The 26656-nt window shown below is 59.9% G+C and overlaps 4 protein-coding genes across 14 annotated transcripts; 2 read left to right on the top strand and 2 right to left on the bottom strand.

Annotated features, from left to right (window-relative positions):
- Positions 1 to 12: 12 nt before the first annotated feature.
- BECN1 (beclin 1) lies at positions 13 to 4175 on the top strand. The gene is made up of 11 exons (XM_038163222.1): positions 13 to 340; positions 421 to 488; positions 568 to 626; positions 990 to 1080; positions 1338 to 1474; positions 1597 to 1791; positions 2009 to 2155; positions 2617 to 2766; positions 2855 to 2915; positions 3361 to 3503; positions 3784 to 4175. Exons 1-11 carry the CDS (start codon positions 13 to 15, stop codon positions 3950 to 3952), a joined length of 1548 nt encoding a protein of 515 aa, XP_038019150.1. The 3' UTR covers positions 3953 to 4175.
- Positions 4050 to 9187, bottom strand: CNTD1 (cyclin N-terminal domain containing 1). 8 transcript variants are annotated; one of them, XM_038163237.1, is made up of 7 exons: positions 8799 to 9187; positions 8639 to 8714; positions 7487 to 7694; positions 6890 to 7052; positions 6326 to 6470; positions 5909 to 5970; positions 4050 to 5147 (listed from the first exon to the last, which is right to left on the bottom strand). In XM_038163237.1, the coding sequence occupies exons 1-7, from the start codon at positions 8968 to 8970 to the stop codon at positions 4882 to 4884; spliced, it is 1092 nt and encodes a 363-aa protein (XP_038019165.1). In that variant the 5' UTR covers positions 8971 to 9187; the 3' UTR covers positions 4050 to 4881. The 8 variants fall into 8 exon arrangements, with proteins under 8 accessions (XP_038019165.1, XP_038019164.1, XP_038019168.1 ...); XM_038163236.1 differs by having other exon boundaries at positions 7487 to 7697; XM_038163240.1 differs by having other exon boundaries at positions 5874 to 5970; positions 7487 to 7697.
- A 73-nt stretch (positions 9188 to 9260) lies between these two features.
- LOC119712239 (cytochrome c oxidase assembly factor 3 homolog, mitochondrial) lies at positions 9261 to 9948 on the top strand. The gene is made up of 2 exons (XM_038163268.1): positions 9261 to 9518; positions 9593 to 9948. Exons 1-2 carry the CDS (start codon positions 9281 to 9283, stop codon positions 9703 to 9705), a joined length of 351 nt encoding a protein of 116 aa, XP_038019196.1. The 5' UTR covers positions 9261 to 9280; the 3' UTR covers positions 9706 to 9948.
- Positions 9949 to 10071: 123 nt separating this feature from the next.
- WNK4 (WNK lysine deficient protein kinase 4) lies at positions 10072 to 22213 on the bottom strand. 4 transcript variants are annotated; one of them, XM_038163188.1, is made up of 20 exons: positions 21170 to 22213; positions 16091 to 16263; positions 15718 to 15938; positions 15480 to 15637; positions 14906 to 14994; positions 14612 to 14831; positions 14227 to 14539; positions 13938 to 14068; positions 13796 to 13863; positions 13575 to 13716; positions 13366 to 13482; positions 13179 to 13292; positions 12793 to 12850; positions 12519 to 12653; positions 11825 to 12405; positions 11500 to 11596; positions 10990 to 11407; positions 10676 to 10878; positions 10478 to 10575; positions 10072 to 10399 (listed from the first exon to the last, which is right to left on the bottom strand). In XM_038163188.1, the coding sequence occupies exons 1-20, from the start codon at positions 22061 to 22063 to the stop codon at positions 10382 to 10384; spliced, it is 4248 nt and encodes a 1415-aa protein (XP_038019116.1). In that variant the 5' UTR covers positions 22064 to 22213; the 3' UTR covers positions 10072 to 10381. The 4 variants fall into 4 exon arrangements, with proteins under 4 accessions (XP_038019116.1, XP_038019114.1, XP_038019113.1 ...); XM_038163186.1 differs by having other exon boundaries at positions 10990 to 11404; positions 13137 to 13292; XM_038163185.1 differs by having other exon boundaries at positions 13137 to 13292.
- Between the last annotated feature and the right edge of the window lie 4443 nt (positions 22214 to 26656).

Below are 26656 nucleotides of genomic sequence, written 5' to 3' on the forward strand. Positions count from 1 at the left end.
GCGCGCCCGCCAATGCCGCGCGCGCCCGCCGCCCGCGTGACCGCCTCCCTCCCCGCGCACACGCACCGCGCGCGCGCGCGCGCACGCGCCGCCGGGCCCCGGCCGCTCGCGGCGCCGCCCGGGGCGGGGACGCGGAAAATGGCGCGCGCGGCCCCGCCTGCGTCACGTCCGGCGCGCGGCGATGGCGGGGCGCGCGCGGGCGGCGCGATGGAGGCAGCGCGGGCGGGCGGCGGCGGCGGCACCGCGCACGTCAGCTTCGTGTGCCAGCGCTGCTGCCAGCCGCTCAAGCTCGACACCTCCTTCAAGGTCCTCGACCGCCTCACCATCCAGGAGCTCACCGGTACCGAGCGCCCTGGGCTTGGGTGGGGCGCCGGGGCTCGGGCCTAGGCCCGGGCCCGGCTGACGCCGTCTCTCCCGCAGCCCCGCTGGTGACCGCCGCCCCGGCCAGGCCCGGCGACCTGCACGAAGAGGAGAGCGCCCTGACGGAGGTGCGGCCGGGCTCGGCGGCGGGGCGCGGCGGCGGCAGCTCCCCCGGGCCTTCCGGTAACGGTGTTTCCCTGCCTCCAGGAAGCTTTCGTGGAGAACCGGCAGGATGGCGTGTCCAGGAGGTTCATCCCGCCTGCCAGGTACAGCCGCAGTCCCGCCAGGCTGGGAGCCTGGCCTCTCCCTGCGGGCAGCTTGAGCCTGCGCTGGGGCAGCGCCTCAGAAACGTCCCCCCGTGCGGTGGGGCAGGCTGGATAGCTCCCGTGAGCCCCCAGAGCTTCCCCTGCAGGATCCCCGCGGCCCTCGGGCTCCTTGTCAGTTTGAACACACAGCTGCACGGTCCTTGGGGCGCTGCGGGTCAGCACAAACCCCACAGAGCCCCCGAAACACGGGGTGCCCCAGCCTCCCGCTCTCCCTTTTCCCTGAGGCAGCCCCAGATTCTGGTCTGGCGCTGGAGCTGCCTCCCCTCAGCACTTAGCACTCATGTCAGTCACGTTCTTTCCAAGAATGATGTCAACAGAAAGTGCCAACAGTTTCACGCTGATCGGAGAGGCCTCGGATGGCGGCACCATGGAAAACCTCAGCAGGAGACTGAAGGCAAGTGGGTCACGAGCTGGCAAACCCAGATCCTTGGGAACAGAGCATCTGTTTTTCCTGATGCTCTGCAAAACTGAAGTGCAAAGTTTCCCATAGCATTTGCTTTCCAGGGGCTTGGTTGGTGAGCAGCTGAGCAGAGACAGATTATTTTAGTCAGTATTTGGCCTGCAAAGAGGATTCCTGCTAACTGAAGCTGCTGAAAAGCAGCAGGCAGCTGCCTGTGGTTTCACTTGCACTGATGTGAGCCCTTCCTGCAGGTCACTGGTGACCTCTTTGACATCATGTCTGGGCAGACAGATGTAGATCACCCACTGTGTGAGGAATGCACAGACACTCTGCTGGACCAGCTGGACACACAGCTCAACATCACGGAGAACGAGTGCCAGAACTACAAGTGAGTGATGCAGGGCTGGCAGAGCTGCTGTGGCTTGAGGCACGGTCAGCGTGCAGAGCTGCGGGGGCTGCCAGTGCAGGACTCCCCAGCACACCTGTTCTGGTAATCCTGTTCCTCTCTAGGAGGTGTCTGGAGATACTGGAGCAGATGAACGAGGATGATAAAGAGAAGCTGCAGGCAGAGCTGAAGGAACTGGCCCTGGAGGAGGAGCGGCTGATTCAGGAGCTGGAGGATGTGGAGAAGAACCGCAAGATTGTGGCTGAGGACTTTGAGAAAGTCAGGGCAGAAGCAGAGCGGCTGGAGCAGGAGGAGGCTCAGTGAGTGAGCTGCTCCTGCAGCTTGTGGCAGGACTTGGGAGGCCAAAAATAAATGAGAAACATGTAAATGGTGACCTGAGAAACCTGTAAATGTGCCCACGTGCCAGTGGCTCGCTCTGTGCCGAAGGAAAGGTGGCGAGACCCAACTGGCCTGCAGAGCTGTCACTCTGAGGTAGAAGCCAGCACTCAGCACTTCTTGTCTTGTTTCTGCTCAAAGGTATCAGAAGGAATACTGTGAGTTCAAGAGGCAACAGCTGGAGCTGGATGATGAGCTGAAAAGTGTGGACAACCAAATGCGCTATGCCCAGATGCAGTTGGATAAATTAAAGAAAACCAACGTGTTCAATGCTACCTTCCACATCTGGTAACGTAGACACTGGAATATTACATCCATTTTCTTGGAATCTGCAGCGTGAAGCTGTTTAAGTCACTGCATTTGGTGGGAAAGGTACAAGGCAGCTCACAGTTACCTCCCAGCAAAGCGTGGCAGCTGTATAAAATGTGCCGGGCTGTGGGGCTGGGAAATGGCTCCTTCACCAGTCCCAGTAACACTTTGGGAACCCTTGTGCCAGCCAGCAGTGACACTGGCATTGGGGTTCACAGAGCAGGCAGCTTGGGGGGGCTGGCTAGGGATTTTTGTTGTGTTTTTATGACAAGAAGAGAACAAGTGTTTAGTGTTTGCACTTGTTAAGAATAGCCCCAAACCCTCCTTGTGCTTGGCTGGCACTGTGTGTGCTGTGCTGTTGGGACACAGCCCCTATTTGGTTATCAGGCCAGGAGCTTTTCCCAGCCTAGCACATTTATTTATATTTTTTCTTATCACAGGCACAGTGGGCAGTTTGGCACAATAAATAACTTCAGGCTTGGCCGCCTCCCCAGTGTTCCCGTGGAATGGAACGAGATCAACGCTGCCTGGGGGCAGACTGTGCTGCTGCTGCATGCCCTGGCCAACAAAATGGGCCTGAAGTTTCAGAGGTACCTGCAACACCACACACGGGTTGTTCATGGCCCAGAGGAAGACAGGCAGACTCAGGTGCCTGTGAATTCTGTCTCCTTTTTTCAGATACCGCCTTGTCCCCTATGGCAACCACTCCTATCTGGAGTCCCTCACGGACAAATCCAAGGTAAGAGATCCCATACAAATCATGGGACACTGATCTTGAGTGCCCTGGTCACACTGGGATGCAGGAAGCAAAGCTTGGTCTCTGTGGGTTTGGAGTCCAGGAGAGCTGGCTGCTCCAGCTCCTCCAACACGGTGACAATCTCACATCCTGTTTGAAGCCACTGGTGCTGCCAGCCAGCAGAACTGTTGAACGACACACCTGGCCAGATGCAGAGGCATGCTTTGGGGTGGTTGGCAGGCAGATGGCATGATTTGGGGTTGGTGGAAGTCAGGAAAATATGCCTGCACATGGTAGACACTTGCACAAAACCAGTCACACTTGCCCTGTGCCACAAGCCGTTTCTCAGCATCCCATGACAGATTGAAGCATCACATGAGGTTAAAGAGCTGCAGTGACCAGATCAAAAACAAGTGCTTGGTGTTCCTGATAGAAATCTCTTTTCCAGGAGCTTCCCCTGTACTGCTCTGGAGGCTTGAGGTTCTTCTGGGACAATAAGTTTGATCACGCCATGGTGGCATTCCTGGACTGTGTGCAGCAGTTCAAAGAGGAGGTGGAGAAAGGTGAAACTCGGTTCTGTTTGCCTTACAGGTGAGTGTTGCCACAAAACTGTCAAATTCAGCCCTGTGTGCTCCCCCTAGCACTGCTTGCTGTTTCAGCCCTGATTTTTCAGAAATCATCTGCACTTCTTTATGATGTGTTTGCTGCTTTCATTGAAACTTAAAACCATCCCCTTGGGTGGAGTCCTGAGGCTTGCTGAAATCCCTTTAAAAACAGGATAGTGTTATTGTCAGATTTAAAATGTAGTGCTTGGTGTCAGACTAAATGTTTGCAGTAGGAATACACTAATTAAAGCTTGTGTGTGATACAGGATGGACGTGGAGAAAGGAAAGATCGAAGACACAGGTGGCAGTGGTGGCTCTTATTCAATTAAAACACAATTTAACTCTGAAGAGCAGTGGACAAAAGCACTGAAATTCATGTTAACTAACCTGAAATGGGGCCTGGCCTGGGTCTCATCTCAATTCTATAACAAGTGACTGTGATCAGAACTCGGCCTGGCTGCCCTGGAGTGTCTGCATTGTGTTGGGAGAAAGGCAAATCAAGATGTCTCTTAATATTAACCAGTACAAAATGTTTACAATACCAAAAATCCACAAGACACTTTATTTAAAATGCCATTATTACAAGTAGTTTGTAGAAAAGCAATATGCAAAGTTGTATCATTGAGTTTAACAGAATAAAACCCAGGTATTAAATGGATTCTAAACTGTTATTTTGGGGGTTTGTGGCCATGCACATAAATCATTGTCAAATGAGCATCAGTTTGATGCTGCTCTGTTGCTGCTAATGCAAGCTTGGAAAAGCAGGACGTTACAAACACAGGGAATAATGTGGGAAAACTGCCAGAACTCTGCCTGGTCATTAAAGAATTTCAAATAAAGTATTTTCTAAGTCATATCAGCACTTCTTTGTGCTGCTGCACTTGAAAAGGTTTGATCCCATTACAGCCCTGGAATCCCTCCTGCAGGCTGCTCCTGTACAGGGCTCTGCTGAGGAAACAGTGAAACGATTCCAGGTGTTTCCAGCCAGCAGTGCCTGGCACAGCACAAACCCCTGGCACCGGCAGGGACACCCAGCCTGGGCACTGCTGTGGTGACAGTCACAGTGCTGGCACAGAGGGGACATCACAGGCAGCTGGGACAGGGGGTTTATAAAAGCAGCAGGAGGAGACAGAGCAGCCCCATTTGTGAGAGCTGATCCCACCAGGCATGGCAGCACCTTTCAAACACAACCACTCTGAGGGGTCTCTGATTAAAGGGAACTTAGATTCAAAACTTAAAAGATGCAGCTGTTACAATGAAGCCTTTAGGGCATTTCTAAACACTGTGGTGCTCTTGGGCCTCCTTTCAGAGCATGACTGTGATGCCTGACAGGACAAGCTTTGCTAATTAACACATGGCAGCCTTCAGGTAACCCTGAGCTGTGCTGGGTGCCTGGGCAGTGTCACAGAGGAGGGACAGTTGCCAGCAGCATGACAATTCCTGCTGCTGGGCCAGTGACTGGATGGCCGGGGTGGTTCTATTTGTGAGGAGGAATCCTGTCCTCGGGAGATTTGGTGCCACGGTGCTGCTCGGGTGTGGTGCTGCCGACGATGCGCCTCACCATGGCGTAGGAGAACTCCAGGATGCTCTGGGTAGTAATGCCAGTGATGCAGTTTAAATGCTCCACAACCTGGAAAAAAGAAAAGATACAGCACCTAAAGGCTGTGAGTTTACAGACTGACAAGAGTAACTGCTCCATGAGATTGCTGCTCTACCTGCCAGTGGGGTTTTGTTCTGGCTGTGAAGCACTAAAGGTGAGGACACTTGTAGGAATGTGCCCCCTGTTGAAGGAGTGACTAAATTACTCTGTCTGCTTAAAAAGGCAAAAAGCCCAGAAGTTTCTCTCCCAGTTTGGTACAAAAGACACCTTTGGGACTTCACCTCAGACCTGGAGCTGTCCAGCTGGACAGAGGCCAAGAGGTCCCGCCCAGGTAATTCACTAGAAAAGGAAGAGAACAGAGGAAATGATTGCTTTTGTGGGGTGTGTTAGCAGGAGCAGGAACCTCTTACCCCTAACTCAGTTCTTCTCTGTAAGAGCTTTGTTATTTTGCCTTTTACTAAACCTTTCTCTATTTCCAACACTACCTCAAAAGCCATCCCACTGATTTTACACCGTTCAAAGTAGCTAAGCCATCTCGAGTGTAATGAGTTTCTCTAAGAGCTCATGAGACCTAACTCAAAAAGCAACACATCAGACACTCCCCAGTGCCAGCACACAGCTCTGACAGAAACCCTCCTGCTTTGTGCTAAAAGACAGAGGTGTCCCTCCCAGTGCAGCCCAGCTGCTGTGCTGGAGCACAAAAACCACCTTGGCACCGTGTTCCCGTGGAGCCAACGCCTTCAGCAGTGACTGTACCTGCTCCCAGTGCCCGGGGCTCAGGATGAACACACCTGTACTGATGACTCCAACAGCCAGGAGCATGAAATCTTCCTTCACTGTTAAAAACTTGGCTCTGCAGGAGGAAGAGTGTGTTCGGGTGTGAAACGCTGCTTCAAAGTTCAAAAGCACCTGCTGCTGCAGCTGCCAGTGCCCAGGACGTGTGGGCTTACTCAGACCAGCCAAAGGCCACCACCAGAAGCTGGAACTGACAGTGCAAGGCTGGATTTTAACCAAATGAAACACCTTCCCTGCCCTTGAAGCAGCTGTGGGAAAGCATGTTGCTTTGAACTGGTGCATTTAGAAACAATGATGAATGCCACCCCAAACTATTTTTAAAAACATGGCATAATGAGAGTTACGCTGCTATTTATTAGGGTTTTCATTTCAAAGGGTTATTTTTATTATTTTAAATCATTGTCAGGTCTTACATCTGCAGTTTGCTTGGTGTGGCGTTCTCGATGGCAATCTTCAGCAGAGTGTCATAGATGGTCTCTCTGGTCAGGTAGCAGAAGTCCAGCAGCTGCACACACAGCTGGTGTAAGGGTTTGGCAGGAAGCAAGCAGCCATTGTATCCTGGCAGAGATCACACCATCAGTGCCACATTTTGGGTCATTACATTGAGTCTCAGGTACCATGGGAGAGGGAATGCTGAGGATTGCCCTGTCTCTGGATGCCACAGGATCCCTCAGCCTCAATGTGACTTCACTCTGAAATTCAGGCTGTCAGAACTGGGCCAAGAAAATGGTGAGTGATTGTAGAAAATGCAGCCTGGCACATTTGGGGGCTTTAAACTCTTAATATTTTACTGAGTCATGACTGGCTGTCCAACAACATTCTACAAAGGACAAAGTTCTCATCTAAAAAGGGAAGCTCTGGACAATCTGAACAGTTCCACGTGCAAAAATCTGTAATTTGAGACATTTCAGAGCAGCAACAGCTCTGTGACCCTACTAAAAACCTTCCTTCCCATTCTCCCTGACTGATGCTCTCACCTAGAACCTCCAGGAGCAACTCTACATAGGCCAAGGGAGTGGACACATTGATGTGGAAGTGCAGAGTGTTTAAAACAGCAAGCTCCGACTCCAGCAACTCCTGTTTAGTGTAGGAGTATTTTAAGGATTGCAGGAATGTTAAAGCTGTGTCACTGGTCACTCTCTGAAGAGGAAAAAAAAAAAAAGAGACAAAGTGTCTTCCAGGCAGAAAGGCAGGAACAAAGTGCTCTGTCACCTCTCTGCTCCTGCTGAGCACGAGTCCTTTGAGCTGGCATGCAAATCCAGCTCTGACCTTCCCCACAGGTTTCAGCCCAACAAACCATCCCCAGGCAGCTGTGAACCCCTGTGGACACACCAGTTTTGACAACCACAGGGCTGAGATTTTCCTGTGCTTTTTTTCCCCCCCCAGAACTGGGAACGCTTCCCAGCAAACTGTTCCTGGGTGAGCAGCAATTCACCTGCCCTAAAGGGAATGTCGTGTCCTTGGCATCTCATCAGCACTAGCGCCTTCCAAAAAGGAAATCTATTTTTAAGAGAGATTAATACACTGCAGATTTAACCAGGCTGCTAGAGCAAGGACAGGCTGAGCTGGCTTACACTGTAGTGCAGAGAGAGTTTGCTGGCAAGCTGAACACAGGACACGAGCCTCAGGACAAAGGTGTTGGTGATCTGATCCCTCAGAGAGCTCCAGCTGCTCCTCTGGCCCTGGCCACGGCCTCTAGTGCTCCCTCTGTCACCACACATCTGTTCTACCTGCTTGATCATGAACCTACAAAAGCCACAGCTGCTCAGAGAATGGTTCTGGCTGCTGAGAAAAAGGAACAAAGGCAATTCCACATACACGTGTATGTAATATATACATATATATGTGTATATATACGTATATATTATATTTTTTGGTTTTAAATATATTTTAATATATAATATATACATATATATTTATATATACCTATATATTTTGGTTTCAATATATTTTAATACAATATATATATGTATATCTACATATATATTTATTTCAATATATTTTAATATAATATATATGTATATATTATATTTTAGGGTTTTAATATATTTTAGTATATACATCTATATGTATATATACATATATATTATATTTTTTGGTTTAAAATATATTTTAATATATAATATATACATATATATTTATAAATACCTATATTTTTATTTTTAATATATTTTAATACAATATGTATGTATACATACACATGTATATTTATTTTAGTATATTTTAATATATGTATATATACATGTATATATTATATTTTAAGGTTTTAATATATACATATATATGTATATATACATGTATTTCATATTTTTGGGTTTTAATATATTTTAATATATAAATATATTTAATATATATTTTAATAATATATTTAATATATTATTTATATATTTAATATAAATAATATATATTTAATATAAATATATTTAATATATATTTAATATGTATCTATTACATATTACATATGTACATATATCTTATATATACATACATAAATATATACATATATCTTTTTTATTTTTAATATATTTTAACATATATATCTCTATATATTATATAGATATATGTGTGTGTATATGTATTAGAGTATATGCAGAGGTAATAATTTGGATGAAATGAAAGAGGAGACAAAGCTCATTAGTCATGTGTGGTTTTGGGGCAGACAGGGCTGGGCAGTACAACCCCACCAGGGGACGGGAGATGTGCTGGGTGTTCAGGACTCTCATTACCGTTCAAGTAACTCCACTGCCTGGTACCGTGTGGGCTGGTCCAAGTGCCATTTTTCAGACAAAAGGAATATAAATTCTGCAAAAAGCACAGCGGGCACTCATTTCAGGCTCCCGGAGCTCCCTGCCGGCTGCCCCGGGAGCGGCTGCGGCCGACTCTCACCCACGATCCGCGTCTCTTTGAAGCACCCAGCCTGCTCTGGCAGCTCGCTCAGGTGCTGCTCGTTCTCCGTGGCCAAGTGGATCAGTGTGTCCTCGATAATTTCAGCGGCAACCCCGCTGAACACCGGGCCCGAGTCACGGCCGCGGGCTGCCAGGGGCGCCGGAGACCCCATGGAGCGGGGCAGGGCCGCAGCCGCAACGACAGTGACCGCACCAGCGCCACAGGGAGACACCGGGACGGGGTCCGCCAACTCCTCCCGGCTCGGAGAACACCGGGACGGGACGGGCTTTGGGCAGGCCCCGGCCCCGTTCAGGCCCCGGCCCCGTTCAGGCCCCGGCCCCGTTCAGGCCCCGGCCCCGTTCAGGCCCCGGGTGTTTTCCATCACGTGACCCCGCTCCGCCAATCAGCAGCCGGCGACGCCGCAACCGGCACCAACCGCGCGCCGCTCGGGCCCTCCGATTGGCCAGCGCGCCCCCCGCCGGATGTGGCGTCACGTCGCCGCGCGGAGACGGCGGGGTAAGATGGCGGCGCCGGGGGAGCCGGGGGAGGCGGCGTTCGCGCGGCGCATCGACCCGGCCCGGGAGCCGGGGCTCAGCCCCGAGCAGCGCCGCCTCATGGCGCAGGTGGAGCACGCCCAGCGCCAGCGCGCCCTGCAGCGCCGGCTCCGCAGCCGCAACGTGCTGCTGGCGCTCGGCATCGGCGCGGTGACACTCGGCATCTGTATCCTCCGGGGAACGGTGGGGCCGGGGGGCTCCGCGGCCGCGCCCGCTGCTTTTCCTTAACTCCCCCCGCAGACGGTTACACCTTTTACTCGGTGTCGCAGGAGCGGTTCCTGGACGAGCTGGAGCAGGAGGCGGAGGAGGCGCGGGCGCGGGCCCGGGCGCGGAAGGAGGGCGCCGCCAGCTGAGCGGGGAGCGCCCGGCCCGGCCCGGTTCGGCCCGGGACTGACCTGCCGTCCGCGCCAGGCAGGATGGGCCTCGGGGTAGATGCCCCTGAGGGGTTCGGGCCTGCCCCGTGCTCTGGTTTGGCCCGGAGAAGGCCCCGAGGGCTCCCCGCAGGCAGGGCAGAGCCCGCCCCGGGGCCGTGCCCGCGGGAGGGACAGCGGAGCCCCGGTGCCGCCGCTCCCCGCAATAAATCCTCTCACTGGCCACCGCCTCAGTGCCCCGTGTCACGGATCTCTTGGGCTGAGCCCGGCTGAGGGGGATTTTCTGCTTTGCTCTTTATCGTCACGCAGCGAGGCAGGCAGCCGTACCCGACAGACACGCAGAGGCAGTTTGTATTCAATCCACGTTTATGAAAACGCTTTTCCAACGCCAGATCCTAACAAAGCGCTCCCGGATCGCGGTGCTGCAGCGGCAGGGCCGCCGGGAGCTGAAGGCGGCCGCAGGGCGGGCGGGGTCCGGGACGGGGCTGGGACGAGCCGGGGGTCCTCCGGGGGGCTCAGCTCCTTCCAGCCACCGAGGACGGCGACACCTCGCACGTGTCCTCCAGCTGGGGCGGGGGACAGCGGGCAGAGCCCCGTGGGACAGGGCTGGCACTGCCCGCCCCGGGCAGCAGGCACTTGGATGAGGTAGTTCATGGAGTCATTCTTGGCCGGCCAGCTACTGGGGAGAGAAGCGGCCGTGAACCGAGTGCCCCGGAGCGCCGGGATCCCCGCGGGCTCCGCCCTTGTCCCTTACCACGCGCCCGAGGTCGTCGGCGAAGGTGACGCCCTTGTTGAGGCGCTGCTCCTGCGAGCCCGTGCTGCTGCCGCTGAGCGAGTTGCGGCGCATGATGCCTGCGGGGACAGCGGCGGGTGAGGGCGCGGGGCCGTGCGGCTCACCCGGGGCCCTGCCCGCTGGGGAACGGGGAACGAGGAACGGGGAGCGGGGCCGCACCTGCGGGCGGCGCCAGCTCCAGGCGCTGCAGGCTGTTGCGGCGGGAGGGGTTGAAGCTGCCCTTGGAGAGGCGGCGCTGGCGGCCCGACAGCATGGCAGCGGGCGAGACGATGCCCAGCGGCGGCTGCTTCCCCATGCGCAGGTACAGCTCCTCGATCTCCTTCTTCTGGGCGCTCTGCAGCAGCTGCACCTCTGCCAGGTGCCTGGGGAGAGCACAGCGGCTGCAGCGGGGCCCTGGGGAAGGGACGGCGAGCTCCCCCCCGGGAGTGGGGGAACACGGGTCGCCTCCCAGGTGCAGCCCACCCCCGGCTCACTTCTGGCGCAGGTTCTGCAGCTCCTCCCAGATCTCCTCGTCCTCGCTCTCGGTGTCGTCGCTGCTCACGTAGGACAGGCTGCGGGAGTAGCTCATCCACACCTGGCTCAGCATGGCCTGCGGCACATTTTCCGTGCTCTCTTCCCCAGGGCCCTCCCCTGGGTCGCTCCCCGCCGGCGCGGCAGGCGCGCTGCCCCCCTCGGCTGCCACCTCCTCAGCCTTGGGCGCCTCCGGTGCCGCATCCGAGTCGCTGCTCGAGCTGGGGCCGGTGCCAGGCGCCGCGGGAGGCGGGGAGCCGCTCGCTGCCGGCTCCGTGCCCTGCTGCTCGCCGTCGCTGCTGCCCAGCCCCGCGGAGCTCACAGCCAGCTCCTTGGCTGGCACCACCTGGAACCGGCCCAGCACCTGGGGCTTGGCTTCTGCTGGGGACAGGGGCAGCTGCTGGGTCCAGGGCACAGGGGCTGGCCCGGGCATTGCGGTGCCCCGGCACAGCCTCGGCCCTGCCCCGCCTTACCTTCGTTGATGGGCGAGAGCTGGGCCTTGGGCACGCTGGGGGCTGGTGCCTCCGAGATGATCAGAGAGTGGCTGGGCTTGGGGGCACCGGGCAGCACCTGTGGGCACTGAGCACCGTCAGCAGCCCCACCCCACGTCCTGCAGCATCTGTCCTCCCCCCGTGCCCTGGGATCCGCCACCCGCTCAGCCCTCCCTGCATCCGCGTGGCTCCACGAGCCGTGAGGCTCCATCCCATCCCCGTGCAGCATCTGCAGCACCCACCCAGCCCTGCTGACACTGAGCTCCCCCTGGAGCAGCCCCGGGCAGCCCTCGTACACCTCACTCACCGTGCTGCCCTCTGCACTCCCAGATGTGGATGTGCTCAGCAGCTGCAGAGGGCTCCCCGCGGCCTCGCTGCCCGGGGGGCACGCTGGGGCTGGTGCCAAGGGAAGGGAGGATATGGGCACCCCAGCAGTGGGGACAGCAGCTCCCACTGACTCTGGGGTCCCGCTGCCAGGTGGGACGGGCTTGTCTGTGCTGGTGGGGTCAGGGTAGACAAAGCGTGGGGCACCCAGGGCAAGACTCTGCGGCCGTGGCAGCAGGGGTGGGTAGAGGTGCCCACCTGAGCTAGCAATGGAGGAGACAGTGTGGGCCACGGTCATCACTGCCAGGGAGAAGACATTGGCCAGGGACAAGAGGGGGGCAGTGGGGGACAAGGGTGTGCTGGTCACGGCGGGGCTCAGGGGACTGCTGGGCTCGCAGGGAACAGGGGGCGTAGGGACAGGCTGGGGGGACAGGAGGCCGTGGGGCAGGGCCGGGGGGACAGGCCCCCCTGGGGTCCCCTGGGGAGTCAGCGTTGGTGTCAGGGCTGGTGATGACGTGAGCCAGGAGGGAGTCATGGAGACGAGGGGCCAGGTCTGTGCTGAGCCTGCAGGGAGAGAAGCATCAGGAGCAGCCCCCAGGGCCACCTCCTGCCCCTGGCCAGGGGAGCAGCTGGCAGCCCCGGGGCAGTGAACACGCCCACACTGCCAGCACTGGTACCTGTGGGGGACCCCAGTGGCACCGGGGCTGCCAGAGGCTCCACGGGACTGGCCAGGTTGGTCTCGGATGGGGAGCGGCTCAGCAACGGCAGCACGGGGGACTGGACAGAGAGGCTGGGACTGGTGCAGCTCAGGTCTGCGGCAGAGGAGTGACAGCCAGGCTCAGCCAGGGCAGCACATGTCCTTTGAGACCCTCCGGGCTTGGCTGAGGCCATCAGCTGCCCTGCATGGGGCTTGGGGAGACAGGAAGGGCCTGCACAGGGGCACAGACGTACCACTGAGCGAGGAGGAGGAGGAGATGGAGCGCGAGAGCCCCTGCAGCTGCAGGTCCACCTGCGAGAAGGGTGAGCTGAGCCCAGCAGTGGGGCAGAGGCCCCAGCCAGGCTGTGCCAAGCCCCCACTGGGCCCCACCCTGGCCCCACCACCTGTGGAGACAGGAGCTGGAGTCTCTTCTGGGCTGGGGAGCACCTTGACTTGTCACAGGAGCGGGCAAGTGACCACAGGAGGACCCTGCACCCCAGCCCCCACCCCAGACTCCCTGGGGCCAGGCAGCATCCCAAGCCATGCTCAGCAGCAGCAGCAGCTTCCCCAGCGCTGGCAGGGCCAGGCTGGCACTCACGGGGCTGCCCAGAGCATTGTCAGCCTCGGGGCCCTTGGGCACCTCGGTGCCACCACGGCCATCCTTGCGGAGCAGGGTCTCCACGCGGTGGATGATGTCCCGGATACGGTTGATGAAACTCTCCCTCTCTGACTTGAGGATGAACTCATTGTGGACCTGAGGGTGGAGGGGTTGATCAGCACCCAGCCCGGCCAGGCAGACCCCCCCTTCACCCTCGCCCTGCTCTCACCATGGCAGCTGCAATTTCCTCCGGGTTGTCCCCATCCAGGTCGAACTTGAAGGTCACCATCTTGTTGTTGTAGGTCTGCAGCTGGCACTCCACCACTCGGTCGTTCTTGTCGGAGATCTGTGGGCAGCAGGGCTGGCTCAGCCCAGGAGAACCCACCTGGCCCCTGCCTGGCCCCTGCCTGGCCCCTGCCTGTCCCCTCTGGCACTCACGTTGGTGATGCGCAGCCTGGACCGGGCTCGGCGCCGCAGCAGCTTCCCCGTGGCTCTCTTGGGCGGCAGCTTGGTGCTCTGCTCGCTGGCCGACAGCCCCTCGTAGCCATCGCTCATGCCCGATGCCACATCCGAGGTGTAGCTGCAGGAAGCCCCAACTCCAGAGCATCAGCGTGGCCGTTCCCAAGCACCACACTCCCTGCCCGACCCCCCAGCCTCACCTGTCCACCGAGGAGGAGAAGCCACTGGCAGGGGGCAAATGTTCCGTGGGCAGCTGCACGGCGATGCTCTGCAGGGAGAGGAGGGGGTGAGCCGGTGCCACAGCTGCCCTGAGCTCCCCTCGCCCCGTGGGGCCGTGCTCACCGTGGGGAAGCAGCGCACGGGCCGGCTGGGGGGTGGGCTGGTGGGGTCCACTGCCACAAAGCTGCGGTGGGCCAGGTCTGGGGAGTCCAGGAAGCCCGAGGAGCTCAGGTACCCGTCGGTCTCACAGTCGGCTGAGGAGGAGAGCTGGCATGAACCAAAGCCAGTCCCTTCCCTGGCCGGGCAGCTGGGGAAGGGCTGGGGGCTGGGAGAAGCTGATGGACCCCCCACTCGCCTCCCACCCCAGCTCCTGTGCTGCCCACCCGGCTGTTGCCCCCTTGGTGCTACGCACAGGTGGCTGAGGAGTAGCTGGTGTGCCGGTAGGTAAAGTGCTGGTGCTGGTCAGCTTCGGGCTCCTCAGGCTCCAGGGGGAAGGTGCTGCTGAAGGCAGAGTCCCCAGAGCCGGGGGTGGCCGGGGCACACGTGGGGGCACCAGGAGGCAGCGGGGACTTGAGCTCCTCCAGGAGCTGCTCTGGCTCTGCGGGGGATGGAGCACCCTGGGCACGCTTCAGCTTCTCCCGCTTGCGCTTGATGGCCACCACACGGTCCCGCACTGCCTTGGCCACCAGCTTGTAGTCGGCCTCACAGACAAAGCCCAGGACCACCTGCACAGGAGGGAGCTTGTCACCTGTGTAGGGACCCCACGGCGCCCAGGGCTCCCCCATCTCTGTACCCACCATCTCCTGAGCCACCTCCTCTGCCACATCCTTGTAGAGCTCAAAGAGGAACTCGATGGCGTTGTTGTCCTTGTATTTGCCGTGCAGCTTCTTCGTGTCGTCCATGCGCAGCCAGAGCTTGAGCCCAGACTTGACTCCATCATCCTCCTCCGCCAGCTCCACGTGCACCCCTGTGTCCTCCTGGAAGAAGGAATGCTCCAGCAGGTCCTGGATGGTGTACCTGCAGAGGGCACAGCTCAGTGTGGGCTCGGGGCCAGGGGGGACCCTGCCACCCAGGCCCCGCTGTGCCCCCACCTCTCGTTCTTGTCCATGCGGATGCAGCCTTCGATGATCTCCTTCAGCTCGGGCACCTTCACCTTGTAGAAGCTGCTGGGCTTCAGGCCCTGGGGGCAATGAGAGTGAGCACCTCCTGTGCCAGCCCGCAGCCCGGGGCTCCCAGGGCCACACGAGCTCTGCAGTGGCCCCGGTGGCCAGGCCACGTGTGCCTGCACGGGCCAGGATGCCCCAGGGCTCAGAGTTTCCACCCCAACAGGCAGGAGCTGGCAGGAGCCGGCCGTGACCAGTCAGGGCAGCTGCAGTGCCCCAGGCCAGGGTGACCGAGCAGACCGCTCCCGTTCCACCCCATTAACAGGCTGGCAGTGGCTGGTGCAGAGCCAGGGATGTGGGGTCTGGCCAAGCTGTGCCCCACCACCACCACCCACAGCTCCACAGCCTGGCAGAGCAACCCCTCGCTATCTTTAGCCGCTCGCACCAGCCGCGCAGTGACACATTTTGTCAGCAGCAAGGCCTGACAGCTCCAGCTGCCCATGCCCCCGGCCTCCTGTGGGATCAGCCAGCAGCATCACCCCCAGCTGGGGCCAGGCCTCACCGAGGTGACCTTGCGGTAGATCTGGGCAGCGTTCTGGCACTCAGAGTAGGGGTACTCCGAGGTGGCCATCTCCAGCATGCACATCCCGAAGGCGTAGACATCCACTGCCTCGTCGTACTTCTCCTCGTACATCTCCGGCGCCATGAACTCGGGGGTGCCTGGGGGCAGCAGTGGAGCTCAGCACCCCCGGGATGCCCACCCCCCGCAGCCCCCGCAGCTGCCAGGAGCCCAGCCCCACCTATCACACTCTTGGCAAAGGAGGCTCGCTTGAGCGTGGCCAGGCCCAGGTCCCCGATCTTGACGGAGCCCGTGGGGCCCGTGATGAAGATGTTGTCGCACTTGAGGTCGCGGTGGATGATGGGGGGCGAGCGAGTGTGCAGGAAATGCAGACCCTTGAGGATCTGCCGGCTCCAGCGCTGCAGCACCTTCAGCTTCATCTCTTTGAAGCGCTTCAAATACCTGCCAGGGACCAACAGGGCTCAGACCTGTGGGGCCTGGACTCGTGCCCCAGCCTTGGCTCCAGCCCACCCTCCTCCCGTTGCCACCCGGACTCAGATGACCACACAACAAAGAGCAGGGACCCTGTTCCCTCCCCTGCATGCCCCAATCACGTTTTCAGGGTGCCGGACGTCATGAGTTCTGTGACCAGCACGATGCAGATCTGGCCTTTGATGGTTGACTTCCAGGAGTCGTAGAAGCGGACGATGTTGGGGTGCTGCAGCCCCTTCAGCATCTCCACCTCCTCGCTGAACCGCTGCCGCTCCGTCTTGGACAGCTTCCGTGTCTGTGGGAGCCAGTGGGAGTGTGAGGAGGGCACGGGGGGTCCTGCCGAGCACAGGGGGGTGCCCTGGCCACAAAAGACCCTCATGTCCCCATGAGGACGAAGCAAGGCAGAGGAGGCTTCTGTGGCCCCAGCACGGAGCTGCTGTCCCCCAGCCAAGTGGCACACGCATGGCTGGGGCCACCCTGGACTGTGGTCCCCCCACCAGCCCACCACCCTGGGTGGGTGCACGACAGACGGGGCACTGAGGAGCCTGTGCAGTTCCCCATCGCCCTGTGCTGGGGCCACCTGTCCCCACTCTCCTCACTCAGCTCCCAGCTGGAGCCCACCACGCTGCCTCGGGACAGGGAGCCCCAGGCTGCAGCTGGAGGGGACATGCGGGGGCTCTGCAGAAGCTGCTGCCATCCTGCCCTGTGCAGACACGATGGCCACGGCTCTTCTGCCCCCGGCGGGGCACCACCAGCACTAGGCTCTGTGTAGCCGGGTGCTGGGCCAGCCTCAATGAGGCCTTTGTTGGGGAAAGCAGGCGGGGGAGGCTCCAGCCCAGGTTTTTCCATGTTCCTCCTGCTCGAGTTAATTAAAGTGGAAACACAAGCCGAGGGTGCTGACTGCAGCTGGGGCAGGGGCCAGCAGAGGGAACAGCCCCTCATGCTGCAGGGACACAGCCCCGGGGTGCAGGGAGAGGGGAGCAGACTGGGCAGAGCTGGAGGAGCCAGGTCCAGCCCCGAGGGCAGCAGAGTGCTCAGCCCTGGGCAGGAGCAGGAGCAGCGACAACCCCACCTCAGCCTGGGGTCCTGCAGAGCTCGGCTGCTGCACAGCCTGGGGGCCTCCCAGCTGGGACCCCTGCCCAGCCCACGTTCAGAGGCCAAGGAAACTGGAGCTGCCCCAGAGCTCCCAGCACCAGTGCTGCCAGAGCTGTGTCGGCCCCTTGGCCAGTGGCCACCATCCATCAATCCCTCGGCTTTCGTAACATTTTCATTGCATCACAGGCGGCCCCATGGCTTGGCTGGAGCTGCTCCATAATCCCCCCACATTTAATGCGTGCTCAGGGACAGGCTCAGCCCAGAGGAGAACCTGAGCCTGCTGCAGCAGCATGAATGGGACCTTTCATAAGGAAGGAGGAAAACAGCACCCGAACCCCTGCAGGGCCAGCAGCACACACCGGCTTCCCTGCCCAGTGCCACGGCCACCACCACCCCTCTGGCCCCCTCCCACCCACTGAGAGGCGTCCAGAGGCTTCACTGCACCCCACAAACCTGCGAGGGCATGAGGAACCTGGCAGAGGCTGCGAACTGGGGAGTCACGGGTGGCCATGGCTCTCCCAGCTCAGCCAGAGTGGACCCCAACTGGAGCAGTTTTGCCACCATTGTGCCATGCCCGGCTCCAGGCAGAGCCCCGGCACAAGGCCACCTCTCCCACAGCGCCTGGAGTAAGGTGTGGGGGAGGCAGGCCTGTCCCCCGAGCTGTGCCAGGGCTGCTGGGCTCGCTGGGCATCGCTCCTTCCACATGACCCGAGTGGCAGCAGCTCCCAGCCCTGGGCTGATGCTCTCCCCGTTGAGTGTGGGCATCAAAGCCCAGCCTGGGCATGGCCTGGCTGGAGGAGCAGCAGGAGGGGCAGGGCAGACAGGGCTGCCAGCACAGACATGGCACACAGCACGGGCACACCATGTCCTCTCCTAAGAGCTCCCACACAGGGCGGAGGAGGACGCTGGGGGTGGTGGCATGGGGACCACGAGGAGCTGGGTGGCAGTGGTCCAGCCCATCCTGTGAGCCAGGAGCTGGCTGCTGAGGAGCCCAGCACAGCCAGCACCAGGAGCTGAGGCCAGTTGCAGGAGAAGGGAGGGTGGGGGTGGCTGTTGTCTCTGCAGCAGGAGGCTGTCCCCAGCCTGGCAGTGCTCAGGGCTCTCTGCAGCACTCACAGGGCTCTCCCGTCCCTGCTCTGCACTGGCATTTGCACTTTGGAGGGGCATTCAGAGCAACACCATGGTGGGGCACAGAGCCAGTGCTGGAAGGTGCCCAGCACTCTCCCTCCAGCCGTGGCCACAGCCACAGGGACTCCCAAGCCCCCCAGAGGAGCCAGCTCTCCGTCAGCAGTGGGTGCCAGCACCTCACTGCCCTCCCTGTGGATCTGCCCTGCCAAGCAGGAGCTCCTGTGTGCTCTCAGCCGTGTGGGCACACACACAAGGTGCCCTGGAGCCCCAGGGCTGCTGGCTGAGGTTACCTGGGTGCCAGAGCCAGGGGAGGCACAGCAGTGCTTGAATGCTCTTGCTCACTTGGGGAACCCCAAGGGGTTCCACAGGAAAATTGCACAGTCAGGTATTTACAGCCAGACCCCACTCTGGGCCTCTGGTTTCCTCCCCGCTTCCTCTTTCCCCACCGCCCGCAGCACCTAGGACAGAAATAGTGCCAGGCTAAAGCTGGAAAGCACAAACAGTGGGGCTGTGGACAGACAGACGCTGCGTTCAGGACAGGGGACAGGGATGGGCAGGTCCCCTGAGGGGTCTCAGGGAGACAGAAGACAGGCAAAACCAACCTCTGCCTCACCAGGCTCTGAGGAGGGAAGGTCAGGGCAAGGACAGCAGGGAGAGCTGGGGTTTGGGACTGGGATCCATCACAGCAGCTGAACCAGGTTCTCTGGTGCAGAACAGGTCAGGCCTGAGGTTAAGTACTCATTTGGAATTGAAAGGCAATAGAAGGAGAACTGTGAAGTGCACAGGACAAAGCTATTTTTAAAATGGCAGAACCACAACCATTTTTATTTGTGGTTCCAAATCCCGTATTTGTGTCACAGTGTCCAATTCTTTGCACGATTGCTGAAAAAAAACAAACTCCTAAATGTCTGTGTCTGTGCTCTCAGCCCCTCGTGGGACACGGATTTGGGTACAAGAGACACTGGATAAAGAGCAGTCAGTGGAATGGAGCCAAACACTGGGTGGGGAGGGGAGAGGGCAGGGGTGGGAGCAGGGACCTGTGGGAGGGTGCAGGACCAGAGGGGCCAGGTCTCCCCAGCACCATGGGATGCTCACAGGAGGGTCCCTGGCAGGGGACCCCAGCCTCTCCACCACCACCCCCAGGGGACAAGTGAGTGGTTCTGTCACTCCAGCCTGGCTGGCTCGCAGGACCAGCAATGGGGCCAGCATGTCCCTGCTGGACTGGGACACGGGAGCTTCCCAGCTCCCTGTTCCCCTCCACCTGAGAGGTGTGGGCTCATCCCCTCACAGCCCCTCCAGGACACCAGCACTGCCTGCACGCAGGGAGGAGCAGGAACAAGACCTGCTGCCAGCCCTGCTGTGTGTGCCAGGCCCCAGGGCAGGCAGAGGGCCACAGCTGTGACATGGGGCTGAGACCCACGGGGAAGGACACGGAGCCAGCTGAGGGACAGCTCACTCAGCCAGGGAAGGAAGGTCCTGGGCTCGCCAAGGACAGCCTGTTCCAGTCGGTGGTTGCCACCTGAAGGGACTCAAGAGAGCTCAGGGGCATTTGGACGGAGCTGTGGGGCTTTGTGAGGGCAGGAGAACTGAGCAGGCTCTGAACCGAACTGAACTGAACAACTGAAGCAATTGTGGAACCCATGGGGGTGGGGGCCAAATCTTCATCATCCTCACTAAGAGGCCATCATCAGCCCTCTAGAAACCACCCACCAGTCTCTCAGGATCTCTTCTTGGTCTGCTGGGCTGTAGCCACTCCAAGGACCCAGCCCAGGCAGCTACCTGCAACTGCACTGAGCTTTTAGGAACAAGACAACAAACTCGCAAGACACGTTTTTCTGTGTCAACAAGGACTTGGACCTTCCCACCACAGCAGCCATCCCACGGTCAGGAGCCTGAGGGAGACTTTGGACTTCACCAAAACTCCTCCCCAGGTGCTCCAAGGAGAAAAGGCAGCCCCACAGCACAGATCTCCCTGGGCACCTCCATGGACAAGATCAGGCCCATCAAAAGCACTTGAGGGGGCAAAGGCATTGTGGAGGCAACGCTATCACCACTGCTCTCAGCATCCTGCTGTCAGGCTGTAGGACAGCCAAGGAGATGGAGGAGTGTGGCAGCAGGGAGGAGATGGGGATGCTCCTCAGAGAGCTGGAACCACAGGCCCAGCTGCTTCCAGCAGAGAGCCCCTGGCAGCATCACAGAGAGCACTCACAGGTGACCGCGTACGCCACTTCAGCCAAGGTCAAGCAGGCAGAGAGCACCAAGGTCGTGTTGTACCCTGCTCCCAGCTGACAGCCAGCCCCAGCTCGCTGCAGGCCCGTGCCCCAAGAGCTATGGGAGCAAACTTTGGGGGCAGATCCAGCACAAGCACAGGCAGGCACGCAGAGAGGGCACCGCTGCCCTCGCTGTCCTCCTGGAGGGAAAGCTGCGAGCTGCTGAGCATCAGAAAGACACTGGGATGCTGAGCCCCAGAGCCACCTGTAAAGTGCCAGAGCAGGGACTGGCATCAAGAACGTGGGCACCCTGGCACGCTCCATAGTGCGGGCAGCAAGAAAGCAAATGGAAAACAGCACGTGATGAGCGGGAGAGCCAGGAGCGGCGGCACTAAGCAGGAGACTGGGGCCGGGCCAGCAGACCCACGAGGCACCGAGGCGCTGGCAGTGATGGGCACAGCGCAGGGCAGCGAGGGGAGCCCGCACCGTGCCCTGCCCTGCCGCTGTGGCCCGACTGCGGCGGGGCACCGCAGCGACCGGCAGAAGCGGCGGCTCGAGGGTGCCCGCCCTCGCCGGTACGGGCTCCAGCCCGGGGAGGCGCCCCGCGAGTCCCGCACAGCAGCCAGGCAGGGTCAGGGCCGGGGAGGGCTGCGCACGGCAGGGAAACCGCACGGAAGAGGGTCCGGGCGCCTCTCCGGAGCCCCTCGGCCCGGGCGGGGGGCTGCGGGTGCGGGCGGGCAGGGGCGGAGGCGCTGCCCGGGGCCGTACCTGCAGCTCGCACCAGGCCACCTCCACGGTGGTCTCCGTGTCCAGCCCCTTGTAGACGGTCTTGAAGGAGCCGCGGCCGATCTCGATGTCGAACTTGAGGAACCGGCCGTCGGGGGAGGTGGCGACCGCCCGCGTCTCCACCTCCTCGCTCTCCGTCTCCTCGGGTTCCCGGAGCCCGGCAGCGGCCGGCGGCGGCGGCGGCGACCCCCCGCGCTCTCCGTCCGGCGCCGGGTACCCGAGCAGCTCCAGCTCGGCCGAGCTCCGCCGGTTGAAGCGGGAGGAAGCACGTCGGGAATCGCGCCCCGAGGGCCGCCGGCTGCGGTTACGGTGCGGGGCCCGTCCGGTGAGCCCTGGACCCGGCTCCGGCTCCGGCGCGGAGCCGCTCTCCGCCCGCTCCGCCTCGGGATGGGACATGGCTCCGGTAGCGGCGGGCTCGGCCGCCAGCATCGGCTCCGGCCCGGTGGGAGCGGCCGCTCCCGCGCAGCTTCGCACCCGTGGCCTCCGCCACCCCGCAAGCAGGAGCGACCGCCGAGACCCGATCCGGACGGACACCGGCCCCGGCACCGCCGCCGCCCCGCCCGGCGGCACCGCCCCCGCCCCGCCCGGGCCCGCCCCCGTGCGACCGCCGCCCCCCGCCCGCGCTGCGCCACCGGGCAGGGGCTCCGCACCGGGCAGGGACACCGCACCGGGCAGGGGCTCCGCACCGGCACCGCACCGGGCAGGGGCACCGCACCGGCACCGCACCGGGCAGAGGCCCCGGGACGGCGTCCGGCGCTGCAGCTGTGGACACGGGTTGCGAGCAGCGGGCGAGCGCCCCGGCACCGCTCCCGGCCACCCCAGGGCTCCGGGATGTCCCTTCCCAGCCAGGGGACACCGCCCGGCGCCCACCCGCATCCAGGGGCTCCTCGCTGTCCCCTCCCCGCAGGACAGCCCCTTCCCTGCCGCCGCCCCCGAGGGGCTCCGGGGCTGCCGTGACTAACGCAGCCAGAGCAGGAACGTCCCCGCTTTTAACATTTCCTCGGAGTTTCTGCCTCTGGTTCCGGAGCAGCGTGTCCTGGAGCCGCCGGGACGCGAGTTCCCCCTCACGCTGCCCCGGAGAATCCCGCTCGGGGTCACTACGGTCCGAAATCCTGGAATTAGGGTCACGCAAATAGGAAGAGTCGAAGGTGTGTGTCAGCCCCGCGGGAGCCAACAGCCGGACAAGAGCGTGTTGTCTCTCCAGGCTGAAGGAGAAGGTTGTTCTGCCGGTGAGGCTGTTTACACAAAACACAAAGCAATCGAGGCCACCGCTGATTTCTTTTCCCTGAGGTCAGATTGTTTCTACTCAACGATACCGGAAACATTAAGGAGTGGATCGACAGGGGAGCGCAGTCATGGTCTCCTGAACGCCCGGCTGGCACCCGCAGGGCGATGCCGGGTGAGCGGAGCTGCTGACCCGCACTCCGGCTGCGGCCCCGTCCCGCACGGCTGCTCCCCACAAATCCCCGCTGGCAAGAGGGAGGGACAAGTATTTAATGAAATGTTCCTGGCCGACCGGCGTCTCGCCGCTGATCTCTGCTCTGCTACCCCCACCCGACCCACCTCTCCCTGCCCGAGGAGCCGGGCACCTCCTTCCCAACCAGGAGTTTGAGCGAAGCCTGCCTGGCAAGAGCTGCTCGAGCAGAACTGGCCGGTGAGCAGGGAGCAGCGACCACATCCCCACTCAGCCCTGCACCCCTTGGAGCACGAGAGGGGCTTGGTCCCGGCTGAACAAGCAGCACTGGCTGAACACCATGTGCAGCACCGGCCCCTGCAGGGCTCTGCCTGCCGCTGGGGCAGCGGGTGCCCGTGGCCACTGAGCCAAAAGGCCAGGACTGACAGGCCACCGGTGCAGAGCTTGCACTGGCCCTGCCATGGGTCACTCTTGGGTTGTGGGATGCAACACGGTTTGACTCAGCTCTGCTAAACAACGCTCTTTGTTCAGGCGAGCCTCACCCAGAACCTTCTCAGCGTGGCCAGAAAGGGGGGCATGTGCCCGAGGCCCTCTGGGTTGACTCTGGCTGCCCCCACACGGGGGTCCCTGCCAGGGCCCAGCACTGCCCAGGCTGGCAGGGAGCCCCAGCTCTCCAACAAGAGACACAGAGCCAGGTAGGGATCTCAGCTTGGTCCCTGGCAGGCTCATGTCTCCTTATCAAGGGTTTCCATCGTGAAACAAGATGCCTTGGAAGATCCCAGAGGAGCAGGGGAGTATCCCAGTCCAATGAGGCCCCTGCAGACAGGAGAGGAAATTAGGGGTGAAGTTTGCTCCAAGTGCTGCCCTCCCACACCTCCTTTGTGAGTGCTTTGAGAAATTCCCTAAATGATCTCCCCAAATGCCACGCCACACCAGAACTTTTTAGGGAGGTGGCAGCTCGGACAGGGGAACAGGTCCTCTCCTGAGCTGGCCAGGAACACCAATCTGCAGCCAGCTTGGCCTGAAACCAGAAGCTCATGTTCCACAATCAGGCGCCCACTGCAGCTCCCCAGCCTTATCAGGGTGACATTTCTGGGCTGCAGGTGCCAGTGCCAGGCTTCACTTTGAGGAACCGCCACAATCAGGGAACATAACCCATTTCTCGCCCGCATTTGGCTGCCAGAAAAGAGTACAGGGGACTGTGTAATCGCTCTCCTCAGAATTAGATCATGAATCAAAGCCCTGCTCAGCTCCAGGCTCCACCAAGCCCTGCCAGGAATTGTCCATTCTGATCCCAGAGCTTGGGGCAGGACCACAGAGGGGCCAGGATGGGTGTGGACAAAGGGGATGCACAGCTGGGGATGCACAGCACAGGATGCCTGTCCCAGGAGAGCTCCAGGGACACCCAGGGCTTGTTTCACTGTTGGCTTCACCACCCCACGCCCATGGGACCTGCTGTGAGTGCAGGGAGGCAGAGGTGGCACCCAAACCTCAGCTGTGGCTGTAACCCTGGGCAGATCACTGCAGAGGATTTCCTCAGCCCAGAGGCACAGACGGGACCCACCTGCACGTTCATCCCAGCATATAACGTTATCAAACTGAAACAGCTCTTGCTCCTAAGCAGCTGCATTAAGGAAAATCTTTCTCGGAATCTTTCCTCCTTCACCAGCGGGATCCGAGTGTGCCCAGCCTGATAGCGCCTTATCTTGGCACCAGCCCCTCTGAGCTCTGCCTCACCCTGGCCAGAGAGCCCTAATCACCACGGCCAGACGTGGCAAGGACCTCTGAGGGGCCACAGGCTGGAGGAGGGGGTTGTACAGCCCCCCCCAGCCCCCCAAAACCATCCTGAGCCACCTCCTCCAGCAAGCCCCTCCCCAGGGCTGCGTGGCTGGGCTGGACAGCACCTCCAGAGGGACATCTGCTCCTTCCAGGGTGGCAGCAGCAGCTGGCAGCAGCTCTGCCACTCCCAGGACCCATCCCACAGCCTCAGCAGTGGCACCTCCGTGCAGCAGCACTGCCCAGCCCAGGGAAGCTGGTCCCACAGGCTCTCACAGGCACTGCTGGATGTGGCCTCTGGTAACCAGCCCAGAGGGTGTGGAAAAGGAATTTTACACAATGTCCACTCCGCAGAGGGGACGTACTCTTCCTCCTCCTCCTCCTCTTCCCCCCCCCCCTCACTGAGTAAGCAACTAACTAGGAAGCTGAAAAAGAGAGGGGAATTGCTGCCAGGAGTGTCTTGGAATGAAAAGCTGGGTTTAGGCTTATCTAATGTCACATCAGCCATTTCCTAAGAAGGGAGCAAATTTAATTAAGAACACAGACTCCCTCAAGGACAGCCAGGTTACATACAGCACTCCCAGCCTGGAACACAGTGCTGGGAGGTCGGGACTGTGCACACAGGCAGCGAGAACAGACACTCCAGCCTGGCTGCTGAAGGGATCACATAGTCTGGGACCAAGTGCAGACACCTTCAGGCCCAGCACCCTGCTCTCTGCAGGGCTATAAGAGCAGCAGGGCACCCAGAGCAACCAGAGAGGGAAGGGGCAATGCAGGGGGCACGGGGAGGAAAGCAGAGGCAGATCCTGGACATGGAAACAAACCCAGGGCAGAGCGGGAGCACGAGAATCCTACACAGAGACTTTGGGGGCTGCAGACATAGAGGGATGGTCCCTGAGCAAGCAGAGGCTGTGCCAGCTGTGGGGATGCACTGCAGGGTTCATGGCACATGCCACGGCACAGCCTGGGCTGTGGGTTTGCTCAGCACCATCAGTGGCAGGACCCTGACAGAGCTCCTGGGGTGATGGTCCTCAGGAAGGACCCACACCAGCCCAGTGCCAGTGACCCACGAGCATTGCTGGTGCCTCTGTGCAGCACAGAGGTGCTGGCACTCAGGAATTCCTCCACAGCACACACGGAGGTGCTGGCACTCAGGAATTCCTCCATGGCACACACAGAGGTGCTGGCACTCAGGAATTCCTCCACAGCACACACAGAGGTGCTGGCACTCAGGAATTCCTCCACAGCACACACAGAGGTGCTGGCACTCAGGAATTCCTCCACAGCACACACGGAGGTGCTGGCACTCAGGAATTCCTCCACGGCACACACGGAGGTGCTGGCACTCAGGAATTCCTCCACGGCACACACGGAGGTGCTGGCACTCAGGAATTCCTCCACGGCACACACGGAGGTGCTGGCACTCAGGAATTCCTCCACGGCACACACGGAGGTGCTGGCACTCAGGAATTCCTCCACGGCACACACGGAGGTGCTGGCACTCAGGAATTCCTCCACGGCACACACGGAGGTGCTGGCACTCAGGAATTCCTCCACAGCACACACAGAGCTGCTGGCACTCAGGAATTCCTCCGTGGCACACACAGAGCTGCTGGCACTCAGGAATTCCTCCGTGGCACACACGGAGGTGCTGGCACTCAGGAATTCCTCCACGGCACACACAGAGGTGCTGGCACTCAGGAATTCCTCCACGGCACTGCTGAGCCTGGCACAGAGAGGAAGCCTGGGCTCCAGCCACAGCTCCAGAGCAACGTGCCCACTCCAGGGCAGCACATCCCACCAAGTCCAGCTCAATGGGCTCCTGCTACGAAACAAATTTTGACATTTCACAGCCCCCAGACTCCAGCATCTCACCTACACCGAGAACTCCTCAAAGCTGACATCAGCTGTCAGGAGCAGGTGAGCCAGTGCCACGTTGTCCCCAAGGGCAGGGAAGGCCAGACAGGGGCAGCCTGTGGGGTGCAAGTGCCATCTGCTCTGCTGCACCCCCAGATTGACCTGAGGTCATTCCAGCATTGTCCCCAACCTCTGCCAGTGGCACGCACACAGCCATCAGGGAGAGGTGACCCTGCCCCAGCACAGCCATCGGCCTCCCCAGGGCTCACAGGGCCAGCAACTGCACCTGGGCCACAATTTCTGACAAGCTGGGGACTTTGTTATCGCCTAGAGCTGAGTCATCCCTCTCCCAGCCACAGTGGCACAGAGCTTACCCCATCAGCTCTGCGCACACCCAGGGGCTTCCAGCAGGCTGCCCATGC

Source organism: Motacilla alba, chromosome 27 (genome assembly GCF_015832195.1).
Source record: "Motacilla alba alba isolate MOTALB_02 chromosome 27, Motacilla_alba_V1.0_pri, whole genome shotgun sequence".
Lineage (NCBI taxonomy): Eukaryota > Metazoa > Chordata > Aves > Passeriformes > Motacillidae > Motacilla > Motacilla alba.

Bases quoted from the DNA above. Each gene is read 5' to 3' on its own strand.
- BECN1 (XM_038163222.1), top strand. From the start codon at position 13: ATGCCGCGCGCGCCCGCCGCCCGCGTGACCGCCTCCCTCCCCGCGCAC. The intron at 489-567 runs GTGCGGCCGGGC...CCCTGCCTCCAG, and splicing joins AGGAGAGCGCCCTGACGGAG to GAAGCTTTCGTGGAGAACCG. The intron at 627-989 runs GTACAGCCGCAG...GTTCTTTCCAAG, and splicing joins AGGTTCATCCCGCCTGCCAG to AATGATGTCAACAGAAAGTG.
- CNTD1 (XM_038163236.1), bottom strand. From the start codon at position 8,970: ATGGGGTCTCCGGCGCCCCTGGCAGCCCGCGGCCGTGACTCGGGCCCG. The intron at 6,471-6,889 runs GTGAGAGCATCA...GATCTCTGCCAG, and splicing joins GTTGCTCCTGGAGGTTCTAG to GATACAATGGCTGCTTGCTT. The intron at 5,148-5,908 runs GTGTGTTCATCC...TCTTTTTTCCAG, and splicing joins TGTTGGAGTCATCAGTACAG to GTTGTGGAGCATTTAAACTG.
- LOC119712239 (XM_038163268.1), top strand. From the start codon at position 9,281: ATGTGGCGTCACGTCGCCGCGCGGAGACGGCGGGGTAAGATGGCGGCG. The intron at 9,519-9,592 runs GTATCCTCCGGG...CTCCCCCCGCAG, and splicing joins CGCGGTGACACTCGGCATCT to ACGGTTACACCTTTTACTCG.
- WNK4 (XM_038163185.1), bottom strand. From the start codon at position 22,063: ATGCGGGTGGGCGCCGGGCGGTGTCCCCTGGCTGGGAAGGGACATCCC. The intron at 14,995-15,479 runs GTGAGGCCTGGC...CATTGCCCCCAG, and splicing joins TCTACCGCAAGGTCACCTCG to GGCCTGAAGCCCAGCAGCTT. The intron at 11,408-11,499 runs GTAAGGCGGGGC...CCCTGTCCCCAG, and splicing joins GCTCTCGCCCATCAACGAAG to CAGAAGCCAAGCCCCAGGTG.